Genomic DNA, 14,107 nt, shown 5'->3' with positions numbered 1-14,107 from the left:
CCACTATTCTTTAGACACCATATCTGGAACAGAATGACTAAAAAGTATTTATCAAAATATGTTACTAACCACTTGATCAATTTAAAAGATACCCAAAACAGTTTCAGTAATTATTCCGAAAATAAAGATTTTATAGGCAATCTCTCTTTACAGCCCAAAAAATCAGGTTTTAGATTGATCGTAAAACCTTTTAAAGGATCTTGGGATAAAAAAATTGAATATTTGACGTACCAGAAAAGAATTCTCCGGCCGGTAATGCAAATACTTCAGAAAGTCAGAACTCATAATAGTTGCAGTTCCGTTACTGAAATTATTAATCGAATTTATACGTACAAGAGCCAGCTCCTCGCCAGTAATGACGGGAAAATCCCTATCATCTATTGTTATAAATTTGATGCGCAAAATGCATACGATTCAGTTCCACATGAAATAGTTCTTAGGGTTCTCTCTGAGAGGCTAGATACATTCACCAATAGTGATATCATCTATTTACAATCGTTCAACGAAATTGACAAGTCTGGGCTTTTAAGACGAAGAAGGAATATTGTTGTTGACTGCTTAAGTGACCTATCCATCTTGAGAAACAGTCAGCGTAAGTATGACCCACATTTTACCAGCAATAAAAGGTTAATAGATAGTCATGAAACTTTTAAATTTACGAAAAGCGAAATTCTAAGTCTTGCAGCTAGGCAGTACAAAAACACCTGTTTCCATACAGATTCTAGGTCATATTATAGAAAGATTGGTTTCTATCAAGGTTTTCCAATGTCTGCATTACTGTTCAACATTGTGTATGATGCTTTGGTGGCTGACTTTTATGCTGAACTTGGAAATCATGAAGAGACAACTATCGTTCGACTTATGGATGATTTCCTTGTTTTGAGCACAAAAAAACATCATATTGACTTACTGAAAAAGCTGACCTCAAGGTGTATGAAAACATATAATTTGAACATCAATCGTCTCAAAACTGAATTTTCAACGTCGGAGGTCTCTTTTGCTGGCTTAAATATTGATATAAAAAGATTAGTGTGCCATAAGTTATTGGAAGACTATAATAATGCTCCAATTCAAGCATTCACATTTCAGAAACTTTACAAGAGCTTGATGAGATTTATCCAGCTCCGCACGAAGACTGTAAGTTTGTTTGATCCATCAATTGATAAAAGTGAGAGGGCAGGCTGTAGGAAAAATGTAATTTCATTGCTTAAAAGTATATTGTTCAAGTTTTGCAACTCATATAGGCTGCTGAGATTCAAAAGTGACTTCAAAATAACAGTTTTTAGCCAATTTTTAACGAACGTCTTTTCATTTCTTACAACGAAGTTGCCATTAATCGACATAGGAGTGACCTTCGATAGATTTTGGTTGTATACTTTGAGGATACTTCGATATAAACGTATAATACAATAAAGGTATAAAAAAGAATAGTTAGCATGATAGTTACCTAAACAATTCCAAACGTACTTTTCATGTGTTCTTGATCTTTTTCTTGGCGTTGTTTCTCAATTTCAGAAATTCCTCCTCCATTTCTCTTCAATTTTTCGTTGCTGACAAAATCACCCAACTCTTCTTGGAACTCGTCTTTCAACCTCAATTCTTTCTCCATTTCTCTTACACGTTCCGCCTTCATAATAGCTTCAACTCTTTCCTCGTGGTTTGGATTGATCGCGTCAACTTCTGCCATCACTAATTTAGAAGCATCCCATGGAGAAACCGAAGGATCTGGAACTGGAAGTTTAGATTTATAGGTGAGTGAACCTTTTTCTAGTTGCGTTGCACACGAAACTATCAAATCAAAGGTTTCTTGCGCTGACTGGTAATCTTGTGCTAATAATCCCATGATTTCTTCTTGTGCTTTGAAAAAACGTTGGTCAGCCGATATGGTTGCCATTTGTTTGCTCCACATCGAAAGAAGGTTTTTACGTTCAATTTGTGTATAGTCAGTTAATGAGCTCAGCTCCGCTTTTGTGTTTTTCATTTCTTTGGATAGATGTTCGAGCTGTTTATCGGATGGCTTGATATTGTGTTTGGTTATGTCACGCTTAATGAACTCAATAACGTCTTGCAAATCATCAAGTTTTTCTACTAACGATTCACAGCCTTCGCTGACTTTAGCTTTGCAATCTTTAACGTACGTGTTTTCTGAAATCTGTGATGCTAGGCCATCTGCTTGTATTCTGTCAATAGTTTCAACTGTGGAGTTGATCATGCCATTTATTCGTCTCACCGATTTGATTTGATGTTGTTTTACCTTGGTTAATTCATCTTGCAAATCATCAAACAATTTCTGGTGATTTTCTTTCTCTCCCAACTTTTTCATATTTTTCCCGGAATCAATATCTGTTGACTGTCTTAATGAAGGTGTTGCTGGTGCTGAACTTTGCAAAGCTTGTAATTTTTCAAGTTTTTTCAAAATTCGGTCCTCCATGTTCATCATATCATTTTTTACTGTTCCTATTTGTGAGTCTACATGACTAATAATCAGACTCTTAAAATCTGGCTGCTGCAATGATATTATCGAACCATATTTGATTTCCGAAATATTCTCAAGTTCATACGCAACTAAATTGGGACCGTCTTGTATGTATATTTTGGGGTAGGAAGATGTTGCAGGAGAAGAGTAGTTAAATCTTTGAGAGAAAAGGACTTTCAGGTTGGGAAATGTCGTTGGAAGATCTATACTAACTTTTTTGACTTGATCCCCCAACTTGAGGAAAATGCTGCTCTGAGAATTTCTCTCTGCATGATTTTGTCCTCCTGTTAAAGATTTGGCAGTATCACTTAATGTTTCTTCCTTCAGAGCTGTTAGATTGTTGGTTGAAGCTTTACCTGAAACTTTAGACAAATCCGGTTGCCTCTTGGTTTCATTTTCATCAACATCATCCAATTTTGTACTATTCTTAGCTTTTTCCAGGTCTTCAGCTGTAATATTAGGAGCGATATCCATCTGCAGTGGTGTTTTTGGGAGATCGATAGCGTTAAAAATATTGTCTGACATTGGAGACTGCATTGAGATTATGCTTGAAGTTTGATAAGCCGAAAACCTTTTTGAGGCTCTTCTCATCAAGTCGTTGTTATTCTGAAGTCTAGTTATAGGGTCTTTTGATGGTGTGCGATTGAAATCTAAGGGTGAGTGTCCGGAGGATGATGTTGTCGGCGTAGTCTGTGAATTTGATTGTTTAAAAGATAAAATAGAAGATGATGCAGATATAGATCCATTTTTCCGGTTTTTATCCACTGTATTTAATTCATTTTGTTTCTCTTTTAACATTTTCATCAGCTCAGCAACTGAGTCTCCAATCTGTGGTAAAAACTTGTCCAGAGATTCTTGCGAAGGCTCCATTACAAGGGAAGCTTCTAATATCAGTCGAACTTTTCCAGGAATATCTGGCAGCTGTGTAACATCAACACCACTCGTAGAATATGATCTTTTCAAGCTTTTATAAGCATCGCCAAACTTCACAAATCTAGATGAAACATCCGACACACTAGTTGTGTTTTGAGACCAGCTGGTTAATGACTGTAGAAGAGCTTTTGTAGCAGTTAACAAATGGCTGGTGGCTGTTGCAATAGATGGTACATGCTGCTAATTTGTAATTGGTAAGATAGAGTCGTAGGATAAAACATGTTAGTACTTATTACTTCAAATTTCAAAGAGTTCATTCTTCCGAGGTAAACAAAGAACACTTACACCTTTCCTCCGGGTTGGACTTTTACGCCCAAAACTGCCTAAGTCAGTTTCTGACATATTCGTGTAACAATGACTTGGGTAGTTTATAAGTAAACAGGAACGTCTCTTCACCCTTGTCCTTATGTCTTTATTCCCTAACAATTCTATCTCCATGAGGGTTCCATGAATAGCCATGAAAAGAACATCAATCTTTTGATTCGAAAAAGCTTACGTCAGCAATTTCATTGAAGGGACCTTCTCTATTTAGTTCTCTTGACCTACTACTACCTGTCTATGAATAAGAAAGGTAAGGCCAAAAATAGTACAAGCATAGGTTTAGCCACCCAAGATGAGTGATAATCATCTAATAGATGACTCACAACCGGAATACTTGCTGGACTTGTCTTTATCTTGGGAGTCTATCAGCAAAGAGAAGGAAAGGTCAACGCGTAAAGCTAAACAACTAGAAAAGCTGCATAAAGAGTTGCACCCATTGAATAAAGAGTTCGAAGATGTGCAATTAACGAGGACAAGGAATAGCTCATTTCACAAAAATAACCAATTTACTGTTGTTGCTGCAAAATTTCTCAATTTGAGCTCCAAAGCTGAGCTCGACCAACTTTATAGAGATGGATACTCAAAACATGATATTGAAAATATGCTTGAAAACAAGTATCAGGAAAAGAAATTGTTTTTCACTGATCTTAATGTGAAACATCACAGATTCAGAAGGAAGACATTTGAAGCTTGGAGAAGCATGAGCAACTCGCAAAGTGTGAACACAAATACTTTTACGTCGGAGGAAGAATTCATGTCACAAATAAGCAAACCTCAGCAGTTGCGTCTAAAACAAATAAATAATAAACCACTCAAAGCTTTCATTACAGTAAAACGAGTTAATACAAAAAACAATGAGATAATCACCAAACTTTCAGTGGATGATACAAATTCAGGGAATAAGAGTTCCAGATCTGACTCTTCTTCTCGCCTGAGAACTAAGTTCCTTAGAACCACCCGTAACGATATACCGAACGAAACAAACCTGCTAGGAATATCCTCAGAATATGATACAGATGCTCAGAACAGTAGCTTGTTAATGTTTAGTGAGATGCACGAACCACAGAGTAGCACATTAGAGGTGACAAAAGCAGCAAGTGATAACCAACCTATAGTTGCTAAAGATGACCTTGCGGCTTTGAGTTCACCAACGTTAACAACAGCAGAACCACTAGAGCACGTTGAAGGTGGGTCTAATATGTTAAATGAGGATTCTCAGATTCTCAATACACAGACAGAACTATTAGAGATTTTTAGTGAAAAGAAAGATACAACTTTCATGTCATCTGATCAGACAAAAAATGAACCATCAGAAGCAGTGATTCAACTCCCTTCTTCCCCTGAACAACTTTTTAGTAGTTCTAGCACTCAACACCCCTCCAGGGATAATATCGTGGACGAAAGTATTACCAGAATCATTGGCTCACGAAGGAATCTTAGACATAGAACAATTGTTAATAAAAATCCTTATCTTGTTGACAGGGCTGAATACTTGGGATTGTCTACAAAGTATGAGCTCATATATATGACTGAAGAAGGAAAATCTGACGAAGAAATTTTATCTTTTTTAGATTCCAAATACCAGCAAAGAAGAAAGGAAAGAAAAGATAAGGAAGTAGGATTTGGCCCATACTCGAAATCATCTTTTTATGATATCATGAACGGGAAAATTCACACTGATAATTTACTAGCACCTGGTAATACAGATTTATTGACTGAGTCCTACCAGGCAATAGGAGAGGACTCAGTCTCGGATCATGAATTTGAGTGGTCAATGGATGAGGAAAGCAACCATTATAATGATACTCTCAATGAAGAAACTGACGTCAAAAGCAGTAATTATTTATTAGAAGCTTATGATTTAGAGAATGAGCTTGTGGGACTAGATCAAGATTTACCGCAAGTAGATGAAAACGTCTCTCGCTTTAATATTAACGAATTAACGAAAAAAGCTTTGTCCTCAACTTTTGTGGCTGAGAAGAAGAAACGAAAACTTACCTCTGACAATTTTGCTAATGCTGCAAAGAGACAAAAATCATTGGGAAATGGCGGTATGATACAAAAATTTGGAGATGATACAGACATAGTGAAGTTACCATCTCCAAATTCCACAGCCTTCAATCCGTATTCTATGAACTTTTTAACTTTATCGGATGAAGAGACACAATCTGAGCAAAAACTAACTGACTCTCAACCAAAGAAACAGGTTGCAAAACAGACAAATCAAGAGAAAACTGGTTCTGAAATAACCAATCGGCCAAACCGAGTCAATGCAACAAGCCTAATTGGCCTGTCTAACGTTGCAGTGAATAAAAACTGTTTGGCAGCTGGTGCTGAAATTCAGTCTAAGCCAGTAATTTCCTCTTTGGATAATGCTACAGAGATAAAACGTTCGATGAAAAATAAACAGAAAAAAATTATAGGCATAACGTATGCCCCAATCAGTAATTCAAACTACGTTTTCAACAGAATCCCTAATGCAGGTACCTACCAGGAAGAAGTAGTGAAACCTCATGTTTTGGACGATGGGCTCCCGCCGCCCATAACAACATTAGATCTTGGATTTGCGAGAAATACCAGTTTGAATTTGAAAAGATCTAAAGATGTTATCAATTCCAATTCTTTTGCGGAAGACAAACCACACATTTACCGTCTGTGGGAAAAATACAAAGAACCTAAAGATTTGAAGAAACAAAGGTATAAATTTTTACTCAACTTGAAACCTTTGGATTATAAAAGTTTGAAAGCACCTCAATCATTTTTGTCTTCTAACTTACTTGCCAAGTCGTTAAGAGAAGATGCTGATTTTTATTGGAATAAGACGATAAAGATTGATTTCTTATCAATGAAGATGGTTTTTGAAAAACCTTTGAAGGCTGAGGACACTTTATCAAGGGTAAAAGCTTTTCATGACATTTTATTAGGTGCACTTAAAAGCAATAGTTTGCACAAGCACCAAATAAAACAACTGAGGAAATCACTAATTCATTTTCTCATGTTAATAACTAATATTAAGCATGATTGCCCAAGTATATTACCTGAAATTGGAATGGAGATGAACTCTTTTCTCAACCGTTATAAGAAGAACACTAATAACAATGAGATTTTGTTCTGTATATTTGCCCCATATTATCTGGTTTATATGAGAATGTTTCAGAAACTCTTGCCTGCTTCCTCTGACTTCAATAAGAGCTTTAAAAATACTGCATTTTGGTTAAGCAAGAAGATTGTTAGCAATGTTTGCAGTATCTCATTTGAGAATATATTTATCCACACTAAAAGCATATTGAGTGAATCGCTTTACATCTTCTTGAATTGTACAAGTAATCCTTGGTCTTTTGTGGAGTATTTACCACAATCAACAGAAATTGATGTGCTGAATGTTTTGAATTTTTTATATTTCTGCAATTCTTACAGTCATGTGGAGATGGATTGGGAGTATTTTACTACTGTTTTAACCGGCTTCTGCGATTCAATGGAAAAACAACCAACAGATTTGATATCAATCAAATTTATTTTTGCTTCTATCTTGAAAATTAACAGGGAGCTAAAATGGGACTTAGAGGATCACCTTCTTATCAAGATGTTCAGGCTTTTAGCAGAGTACAAATTTGAAAACATAGGATCGGCAAGTACTGGAAAACCCACAATATACCCAAATATACCGGCAACGGATTCCCTCACAGAAGAAGATGGATGCTTAGACGTCTATTTCAAAATCTTGAATATTTATACCAAACAATATTTATCGGAGAACACGAAATCATTGGTTGAAAGATTGATACCCATAAGGTCAACCTCAGGTTATTCTTCGGTTCAGCTTCAAAATAGAGCAAAAGTTCTGCTCATGATGGTTTACACCTTTGACCAGGACTTAGGCTCTAGTCTAGAATCCATCTTAAACGATATGGTACGAAATGGATCGTTATTTTCTCTCAAATCATCTTTTGCTTTGATTCGGACTATTATACGACAGACCCCGAAAAGGCCTTATAATTTAGTTAGAAAATATCTCCCCATGCTAATTAAAAAAATAAATCATTCAAAGCCAGATGGTGAAACTTTCAGCATATTCAAGGACCTTATATTCAGTGTAAATGAGCTATTAAATGGTCAAGATGTATCACATTTGAAAAGGATGGTAGACTTTCTAGCTATTATTTTGACGTTCAAGCACGCTGATACCGACACAGGCTTTGAAGGTGTGTTCACTAAATCATTCATGGTATTATCGCATCAATACGAGTTTTTGAATGGTGTCGAAATTTCAGAAAGAGATGAGGTCAGACTTCGGAGAAGTCTTGCAGAGATAAGTAAGAACGCAAAATCAAGACTTTTGGATGAAAACGCAAAAAGCTTTACCATAAATAAATTGTACATGAAGTTTTGGTTGTATGCCGTTGCCAAGTCTCGGCAACCTGCCATTCAGTTGCTATATACGGAGTGGAATTATTTTGGTTCGGAGCAATTACGGAATAAATACGAGCTAGCATTTTTTACTTATCTGGTGCAATTGTTTGAAGTATCTAACATTAAAGAAGAAATTCTGAACATTTTTTTTAAGCATCTTGCTTTCATTTTCACAGATTTATCAAATTTATTTCAGGGCATAGTAAAGCAAAAATTGCTTTTGGTTAAAAAACATGGGCTTCAAAGCTTCACCTCACAATCCTTTCAATATAGGCGAATTGAGTTAACCATTATATGCCTATCTTCTCTTTTCAGGGAAAAAGATGAAAAAATGATTTATCAAGTACTTAAGTCATTCATTGTGTCACTAAAAAGCCAACTAGTAAATCATGAGGCGAGAAATTACATCAAAGAAGTTGGACTTTACTTATACACAGTGGCCAATGATAAATATGACATTCCTGAATGGGACTATTTGGTCAGTAAGTTAAAGCTAGAAGCGGTCGAGGGATCGCTTCCCAAGAAAATACAGTTTGTGGAAACTGTAGAAGACACAATCTTTCTTCTTCAAAAAATATATATCGCCTCCATTGCCGGTAATACCTACGCTGATTTTCAAAATCAAATGACACAGTACTCAAAAATGCAAGTATCCAGAGCTAATTTATTAACTTCTTTTTGCGGTATAATCTCCTTTCATGTGGAATGCATATTACAATCAAAGAGTGATCATTGGATGTATTTAAATCATTGGATGGATATTTTCAGTTCTCATGTGGTACGTCAAACGTACAAGCAGGATATGGGTCAAATATGCAAAGTATTCCGTATACTATCTAAGCTAAACACTATGTTTGCAACTGCCTATAATTACCGATACTATTACTACAAAACTTTGCAACAGTTGTATACATTGTTGAAATGGTCTTTGAGAATGTTTATGGGTTTTGATGATTCAAAATTGTTTATTGAAAACTTTTGGATTTTTGCCGGCATGGACCCAATTGTTGTTAACCCATTAACATCCTTCTCTGTGTTGCCCCTGATAGATAACGAGTTACTGCTAAAACTTAAAAATTTGTATCAAACTTCAGACACTATTTTACAGGGGAAAGCAGTAAACCAGTCCACCGAGAAGGATCTATATTTGCTTGAAAACGAATTGAAGAGCCAGCGTAGTTTGTTGGTCAAAAACTGGAAACTCCCCATTATCGGAGATATGGTTTCAGCTGAGCCCACTGATGGGGGAACGCGAACTTGAAGAGAATGGGAGTGAGGAATCTCGGAGTTCGGGTAGGAAAAAGGCAACATGACTCGGAAGCCTCATGTTTGCATCTCGATGAAGATGACCGTTAGACTGTGTATTAACCGTTACACATATATAAAAAGTGATTTCCACTTAACCAAACCTCAATGAAAAATAAAAGTAGGATTTCTTCTTTGAACGACAAGGCTGGTGGGGTCAAGGATCTTATATCCGCCATAGAGCAAAAAAACAGCCAAGACAGTGGGGACGAAATAATAATAGAAGGTGACTCAAAAGGCATCATGGAAATTCAGTATGTCGGAAAAGCTGAAGATGCGGAGTTCCAGAATTCCTATAAAACTGTAAACTCGAGTGGTGATATCCAAGACTTGGAATCGCACAACGCCGAAGATCAAATCAACACCTTAATTGATGAGTACAGAAAAAATACTGGCGTAGCTGAAGAAACTTCTGAAGTTAACCAGGGCAGCTCAGAAATGGGAGACAGTGTAGATGATGTAAATATTGTTGATTTCACTGCCAAAAAAGTTAGGGAAACAGTCAATATACCTGATAATAGCCAATCTGCAAAAGTTCTGGTAGAGGATAATACTGGTAATGAAGCAGAACAGACCTCCTCTGTTTATGAGTCAGACTCAGAAGCTAATTTGCATATTGATTACAAACGACCAACAGCTGAAGCCAGCCCAGAAACTGATGTTTCGAAGGCAACAAGCACTTGGAGAGATGGGGAGCTATTGATTAAAACGTTTGGCTATAACTCTAACTCTAACACAGGCTCAAATCAAGTTTCAAGCAAAGAATCACATCCAAACGTGATAAACAATTTTGGTGATAATGAAACTTTAAAGTTAAGTAGATCAGAATACAGTGGCTCTGTTCACACCAACAACAACTCAATTACAAGAAGAAAAGTATCATACAACTGGAAATTTGGGGACATAGATGGTTTAGAAAGGGCATCAATGAAAACTGCCAGTATTTCTGAGCATCATCCAATAACAGAAGATATTGCTGCTGATAATTTGAAGAGAGACAAGTCAGTGACATCAACATTCAGTAGAGCCAGATCTGTCAGTTTTAAAGATGGAGCCAATAAGACATACTATTCTGGAAATGAAAAAAATGATGATCCCTCTCTTAGTGTGAGTGAAAATAATATTAACCCCTGGAAATACGTTTGTTATGGTATACTTGCTACTATTGCCTTATTATACGTACTTACATTGTCTTTCAAAGAGTTTTTTGCTTCGGCAAGGCCAACAATAATTCTTACTGAACGTGATGTTTTTGAATACTTTGATAAAAGCTCCAATGGGACTAGAGATACTTTATTTAGTGAGCTTGCAAAAAGATACAACACTAAAATTTTTGATGACAGAAACAAAAACACTACTATATTGAAGAAACACAAAATCCGATATGCACCAAGAGAAAATGATAAAGAAATTAATGTGATACATAACTCATTTGGAAATATAAACTCTAAATTTGAGCAAGATGTTGAGATAAAAAATATGATGGAAACAGATGATTTGAAATTCATGTTTTCGGGAATAGCATATGCACCGGAGGGAGTGATGGAACCAGAATGCGGAGCTACACTTCGAAACGTTATCTTAGATATAGCAAGGCTTTCCAAGATTACTGGTAGCGTAAAGACATATGGTACACAGTGCAGACAGGCAGAATTCATCTTAGAAGCCATCGATCAATTACAGTTGAACTTTACACTTTCTATGGGTGTTTGGATTGGTTCAGATGAGGCTACAAACCAGGCACAATTGCACGTTATGAAGGATTTGATCAAAAGGTATCCTAGGAAGTACTTTCGCTCGATATTCATAGGAAATGAAGTCATTTATAGAAAAGAGAAAACTGTTCCAGAGCTAATGGGTTATGTGAGGGAAGCAAAGAATTATCTTCTTAGTCTGAATATTACTGACTTACCTGTTGGTGTTTCAGAAATTGGATCACAAATCACCAAGGAAATGCTTCTTGATTGCGATTTTGTGGGAGCAAATGTTCATCCATTTTTTGGGGGAGTTGATGCTCAATTTGGCACAAGATGGGTACTTGATTACTATCACAATCAATTACTTCCACTAAAAGAGAGCATCAATACAACTACTGAAATAATAATTTCGGAAGTTGGCTGGCCATACCAAGGAGGTGAGTTTATAAGATCTGTTGCAGGAAGCTGGGAATATCAGCAATTTTTGAACGATTGGCTTTGTACTTCACCTGCAAATATCTTGAACAACTGTTTCTATTTTGAGGCTTTTGATGAGCCTTGGAAACGCATCTGGTGGGATAACGATAGGACCTGGGAAACAGAATGGGGTTTTTTTACAAGTGATCGGAAAATGAAAAAACATATTTATATACCTGACTGTTCCAAATATGGGAACCCTTCGCTTGTTGATTTTGAATATATTGAAGAAGTTGAGGACCCGTATGCAAATGATGAGGATCATGATTGAAATGTTTTAGCCACTAAGATTTTTCATGCGTGAAGAGTTGCTGAAAGCTAATAATTGATGCTTTCACTTGTCGAATATTGTATATTATCTAGCTATGAATTATTTAAAATTTGAGTACATAAAGTATGTTTTGACGGAGTATTTTTTTCGGTAGGAAATGAAAGTCACAATGGTGATCTTATTGTAGCTTTAGTTTGGAGCTATAAATTTGGAAAATTTTGTAATTGAGCCAAAGGTAAATCAAACCAAAAGACACAAAAGAAACTAGAACGTTACTGATAACCCACAAATCTGGAAGATTAGCTGGTGGAGGAACAAAGCAATCAAGATAAAGTGATAATGCAGCAAAGAAGTAAAATCCAACGATAATTATTCTCCAAAACCAGCTGTGTGGAAGAACTGGAATTGCATTTTTCCTTTTCGAAACAAAAGGAATAAAATAGTTAGTGTATTTACGTACCCAACTCAAATTTCCCATGAGCCAGTTACTCAATAATCCCAAAACCAGATATTGCAAAACAAGTCCATCTTTTTTCAAGAGCGGTGTCATAGAAAACAAACTGACATTACAAAACCAGCAAACCATGGAAATAACATCAGGGTCTACTTCATTCAATAGTAAGGTGATTGGCATCCAGGGTAGCAATATTGACTTTTCATGAACTTGGAAGGAAAACAAGAAAAAAGACATCGAGCAGGAAGCAAGACACCACGATAAAAGTCTTTTACTATGAGTAACAAATATGACATAACATGATGGGGACATCCCTAGGATTGTAAGAAGTAAAGAGAGGCTTTTCAGCTGGGCAGTTGAAAAAATTGTTCTGTATTTTATAATCACGTTGGTGGCACACCAGAAATTTGCAACTTTATCCTCAAATATACCTCTATTGAAGGGGAACATTCTCAAAAAAATCTGTCTCACTTGAACTATTCCACCAGCATACAAGAATGGTCCAAAAAGGAATGCCAACGCACTTAGCACCGATACAGCAATATAGACCAGTCGTGTTAATTTGAAGCGTGGGAAAAAACACAATGAAAGCAAGTAAAAGAAAAAGATGGGAGCATAGTAAAGCGCCATTTGCTTGAAGCCTATCGATAATGTGAACAAGACAGACGCCAGCGCTAACTTGTCAGAGAGCAAGTTATTCAAAGCAAGCAAGGATAAACCTAGCATTATCGAGTTATACTGGAAATGTCCGTGGTCTATGATAATAAGATCTGGCAGAAATAATATGGCGGCAGCAATGATTGTTTGATCAATGGAAGGAGCTTTATTGTAGTATCGTCCCATCCATCGTGTATAAATTATGACTGCGGGGATATAGCATGCTAATTCCGAGAACAGCGCAGTCAACCGCATGAATGATTTTAAATCAATGCTTTCTATTCCACGGGATTCATCCAACAAAAACCAGCTGCTGTCTATCAGGTTTCCGATTTTCCCCAAAAACCAGGAATGAAAAGCAGTCAAAGGTGGGTAGTCCAGGCCCCAGTATTCCAGGTCGTAAAAGTACCATTGTGTCATTGGCAAGCTTGTGGTGATTTCCAGCCAATGACGCTGTGCTTCAAAATCACCAAACATTGGAGGAGTGTTCTCTCCAGAGTACGAGCCCAAGCCAACAGCGCACCGTATAATTACGGCAAATATGACAATAATGTATCTAGCCACCCATTGGTTCGCTGCCTTCTTGAATGGATAGAGGAAGTCATTCAAGGGGGAGCCCTTGAACAAGAAAACAAAGTCTTTTCCATCAGCAGATCTAACCTTCTTCTCCATTGCGCCGAACAATCCTGAAATCTGTTCCCAGACTTATGGTTGTCTCTTCATGTGACAATTGGCGAGAGATGAAAACATGAATGTAAGCTTCGAGGTCATTTTCTCACCCCAGCTCCAGCCGACATTCAGACCCGAAGTAGTGCATAGTGCAGCTTTATGTGATTAGGTAATCAACTAAAATGTACGTTTGTCAGAGCATTTCCCACAGTATAGCACTAAATCTCTTCATTTTCTGAAATTTAAGAAGCCAAACATTACTTTATATGCTTGACAAGGTGGGCAATTCAAGCCCAGGAAAAATCTAGTAGACAAGAGCAAAATAACTCCCAGCAAAACTTATAGCTACATGTTCAATTCCTCCAAATGCTTGCCGTCTTCGATGCTGAATTCGGAAATAACTCTGTGTTACGTAATAATAATAATGTAAACCTGAG

At 36.7% G+C, this 14,107-nt stretch overlaps 4 protein-coding genes across 4 annotated transcripts; 2 read left to right on the top strand and 2 right to left on the bottom strand.

Moving 5' to 3' along the window:
* Positions 1 to 1,447: 1,447 nt before the first annotated feature.
* PICMEDRAFT_58997 (hypothetical protein) lies at positions 1,448 to 3,751 on the bottom strand (the record flags this gene model as incomplete). Its single annotated transcript, XM_019163336.1, has 2 exons — positions 1,448 to 3,586; positions 3,695 to 3,751. The coding sequence occupies 2 exons, from the start codon at positions 3,749 to 3,751 to the stop codon at positions 1,448 to 1,450; spliced, it is 2,196 nt and encodes a 731-aa protein (XP_019017882.1).
* A 271-nt stretch (positions 3,752 to 4,022) lies between these two features.
* On the top strand, positions 4,023 to 9,401 carry PICMEDRAFT_11741 (hypothetical protein; the record flags this gene model as incomplete). Its single annotated transcript, XM_019159834.1, has 1 exon — positions 4,023 to 9,401. One exon carries the CDS (start codon positions 4,023 to 4,025, stop codon positions 9,399 to 9,401), a length of 5,379 nt encoding a protein of 1,792 aa, XP_019017881.1.
* A 1,523-nt stretch (positions 9,402 to 10,924) lies between these two features.
* On the top strand, positions 10,925 to 11,890 carry PICMEDRAFT_58996 (hypothetical protein; the record flags this gene model as incomplete). The annotated part of the gene is made up of 1 exon (XM_019163335.1): positions 10,925 to 11,890. The coding sequence occupies one exon, from the start codon at positions 10,925 to 10,927 to the stop codon at positions 11,888 to 11,890; it is 966 nt and encodes a 321-aa protein (XP_019017880.1).
* Positions 11,891 to 12,068: 178 nt separating this feature from the next.
* On the bottom strand, positions 12,069 to 13,673 carry PICMEDRAFT_11739 (hypothetical protein; the record flags this gene model as incomplete). Its single annotated transcript, XM_019159833.1, has 1 exon — positions 12,069 to 13,673. One exon carries the CDS (start codon positions 13,671 to 13,673, stop codon positions 12,069 to 12,071), a length of 1,605 nt encoding a protein of 534 aa, XP_019017879.1.
* Between the last annotated feature and the right edge of the window lie 434 nt (positions 13,674 to 14,107).

Source organism: Pichia membranifaciens (genome assembly GCF_001661235.1).
Source record: "Pichia membranifaciens NRRL Y-2026 unplaced genomic scaffold PICMEscaffold_3, whole genome shotgun sequence".
Lineage (NCBI taxonomy): Eukaryota > Fungi > Ascomycota > Pichiomycetes > Pichiales > Pichiaceae > Pichia > Pichia membranifaciens.
This window is presented reverse-complemented; position numbering and strand designations above follow the sequence as displayed.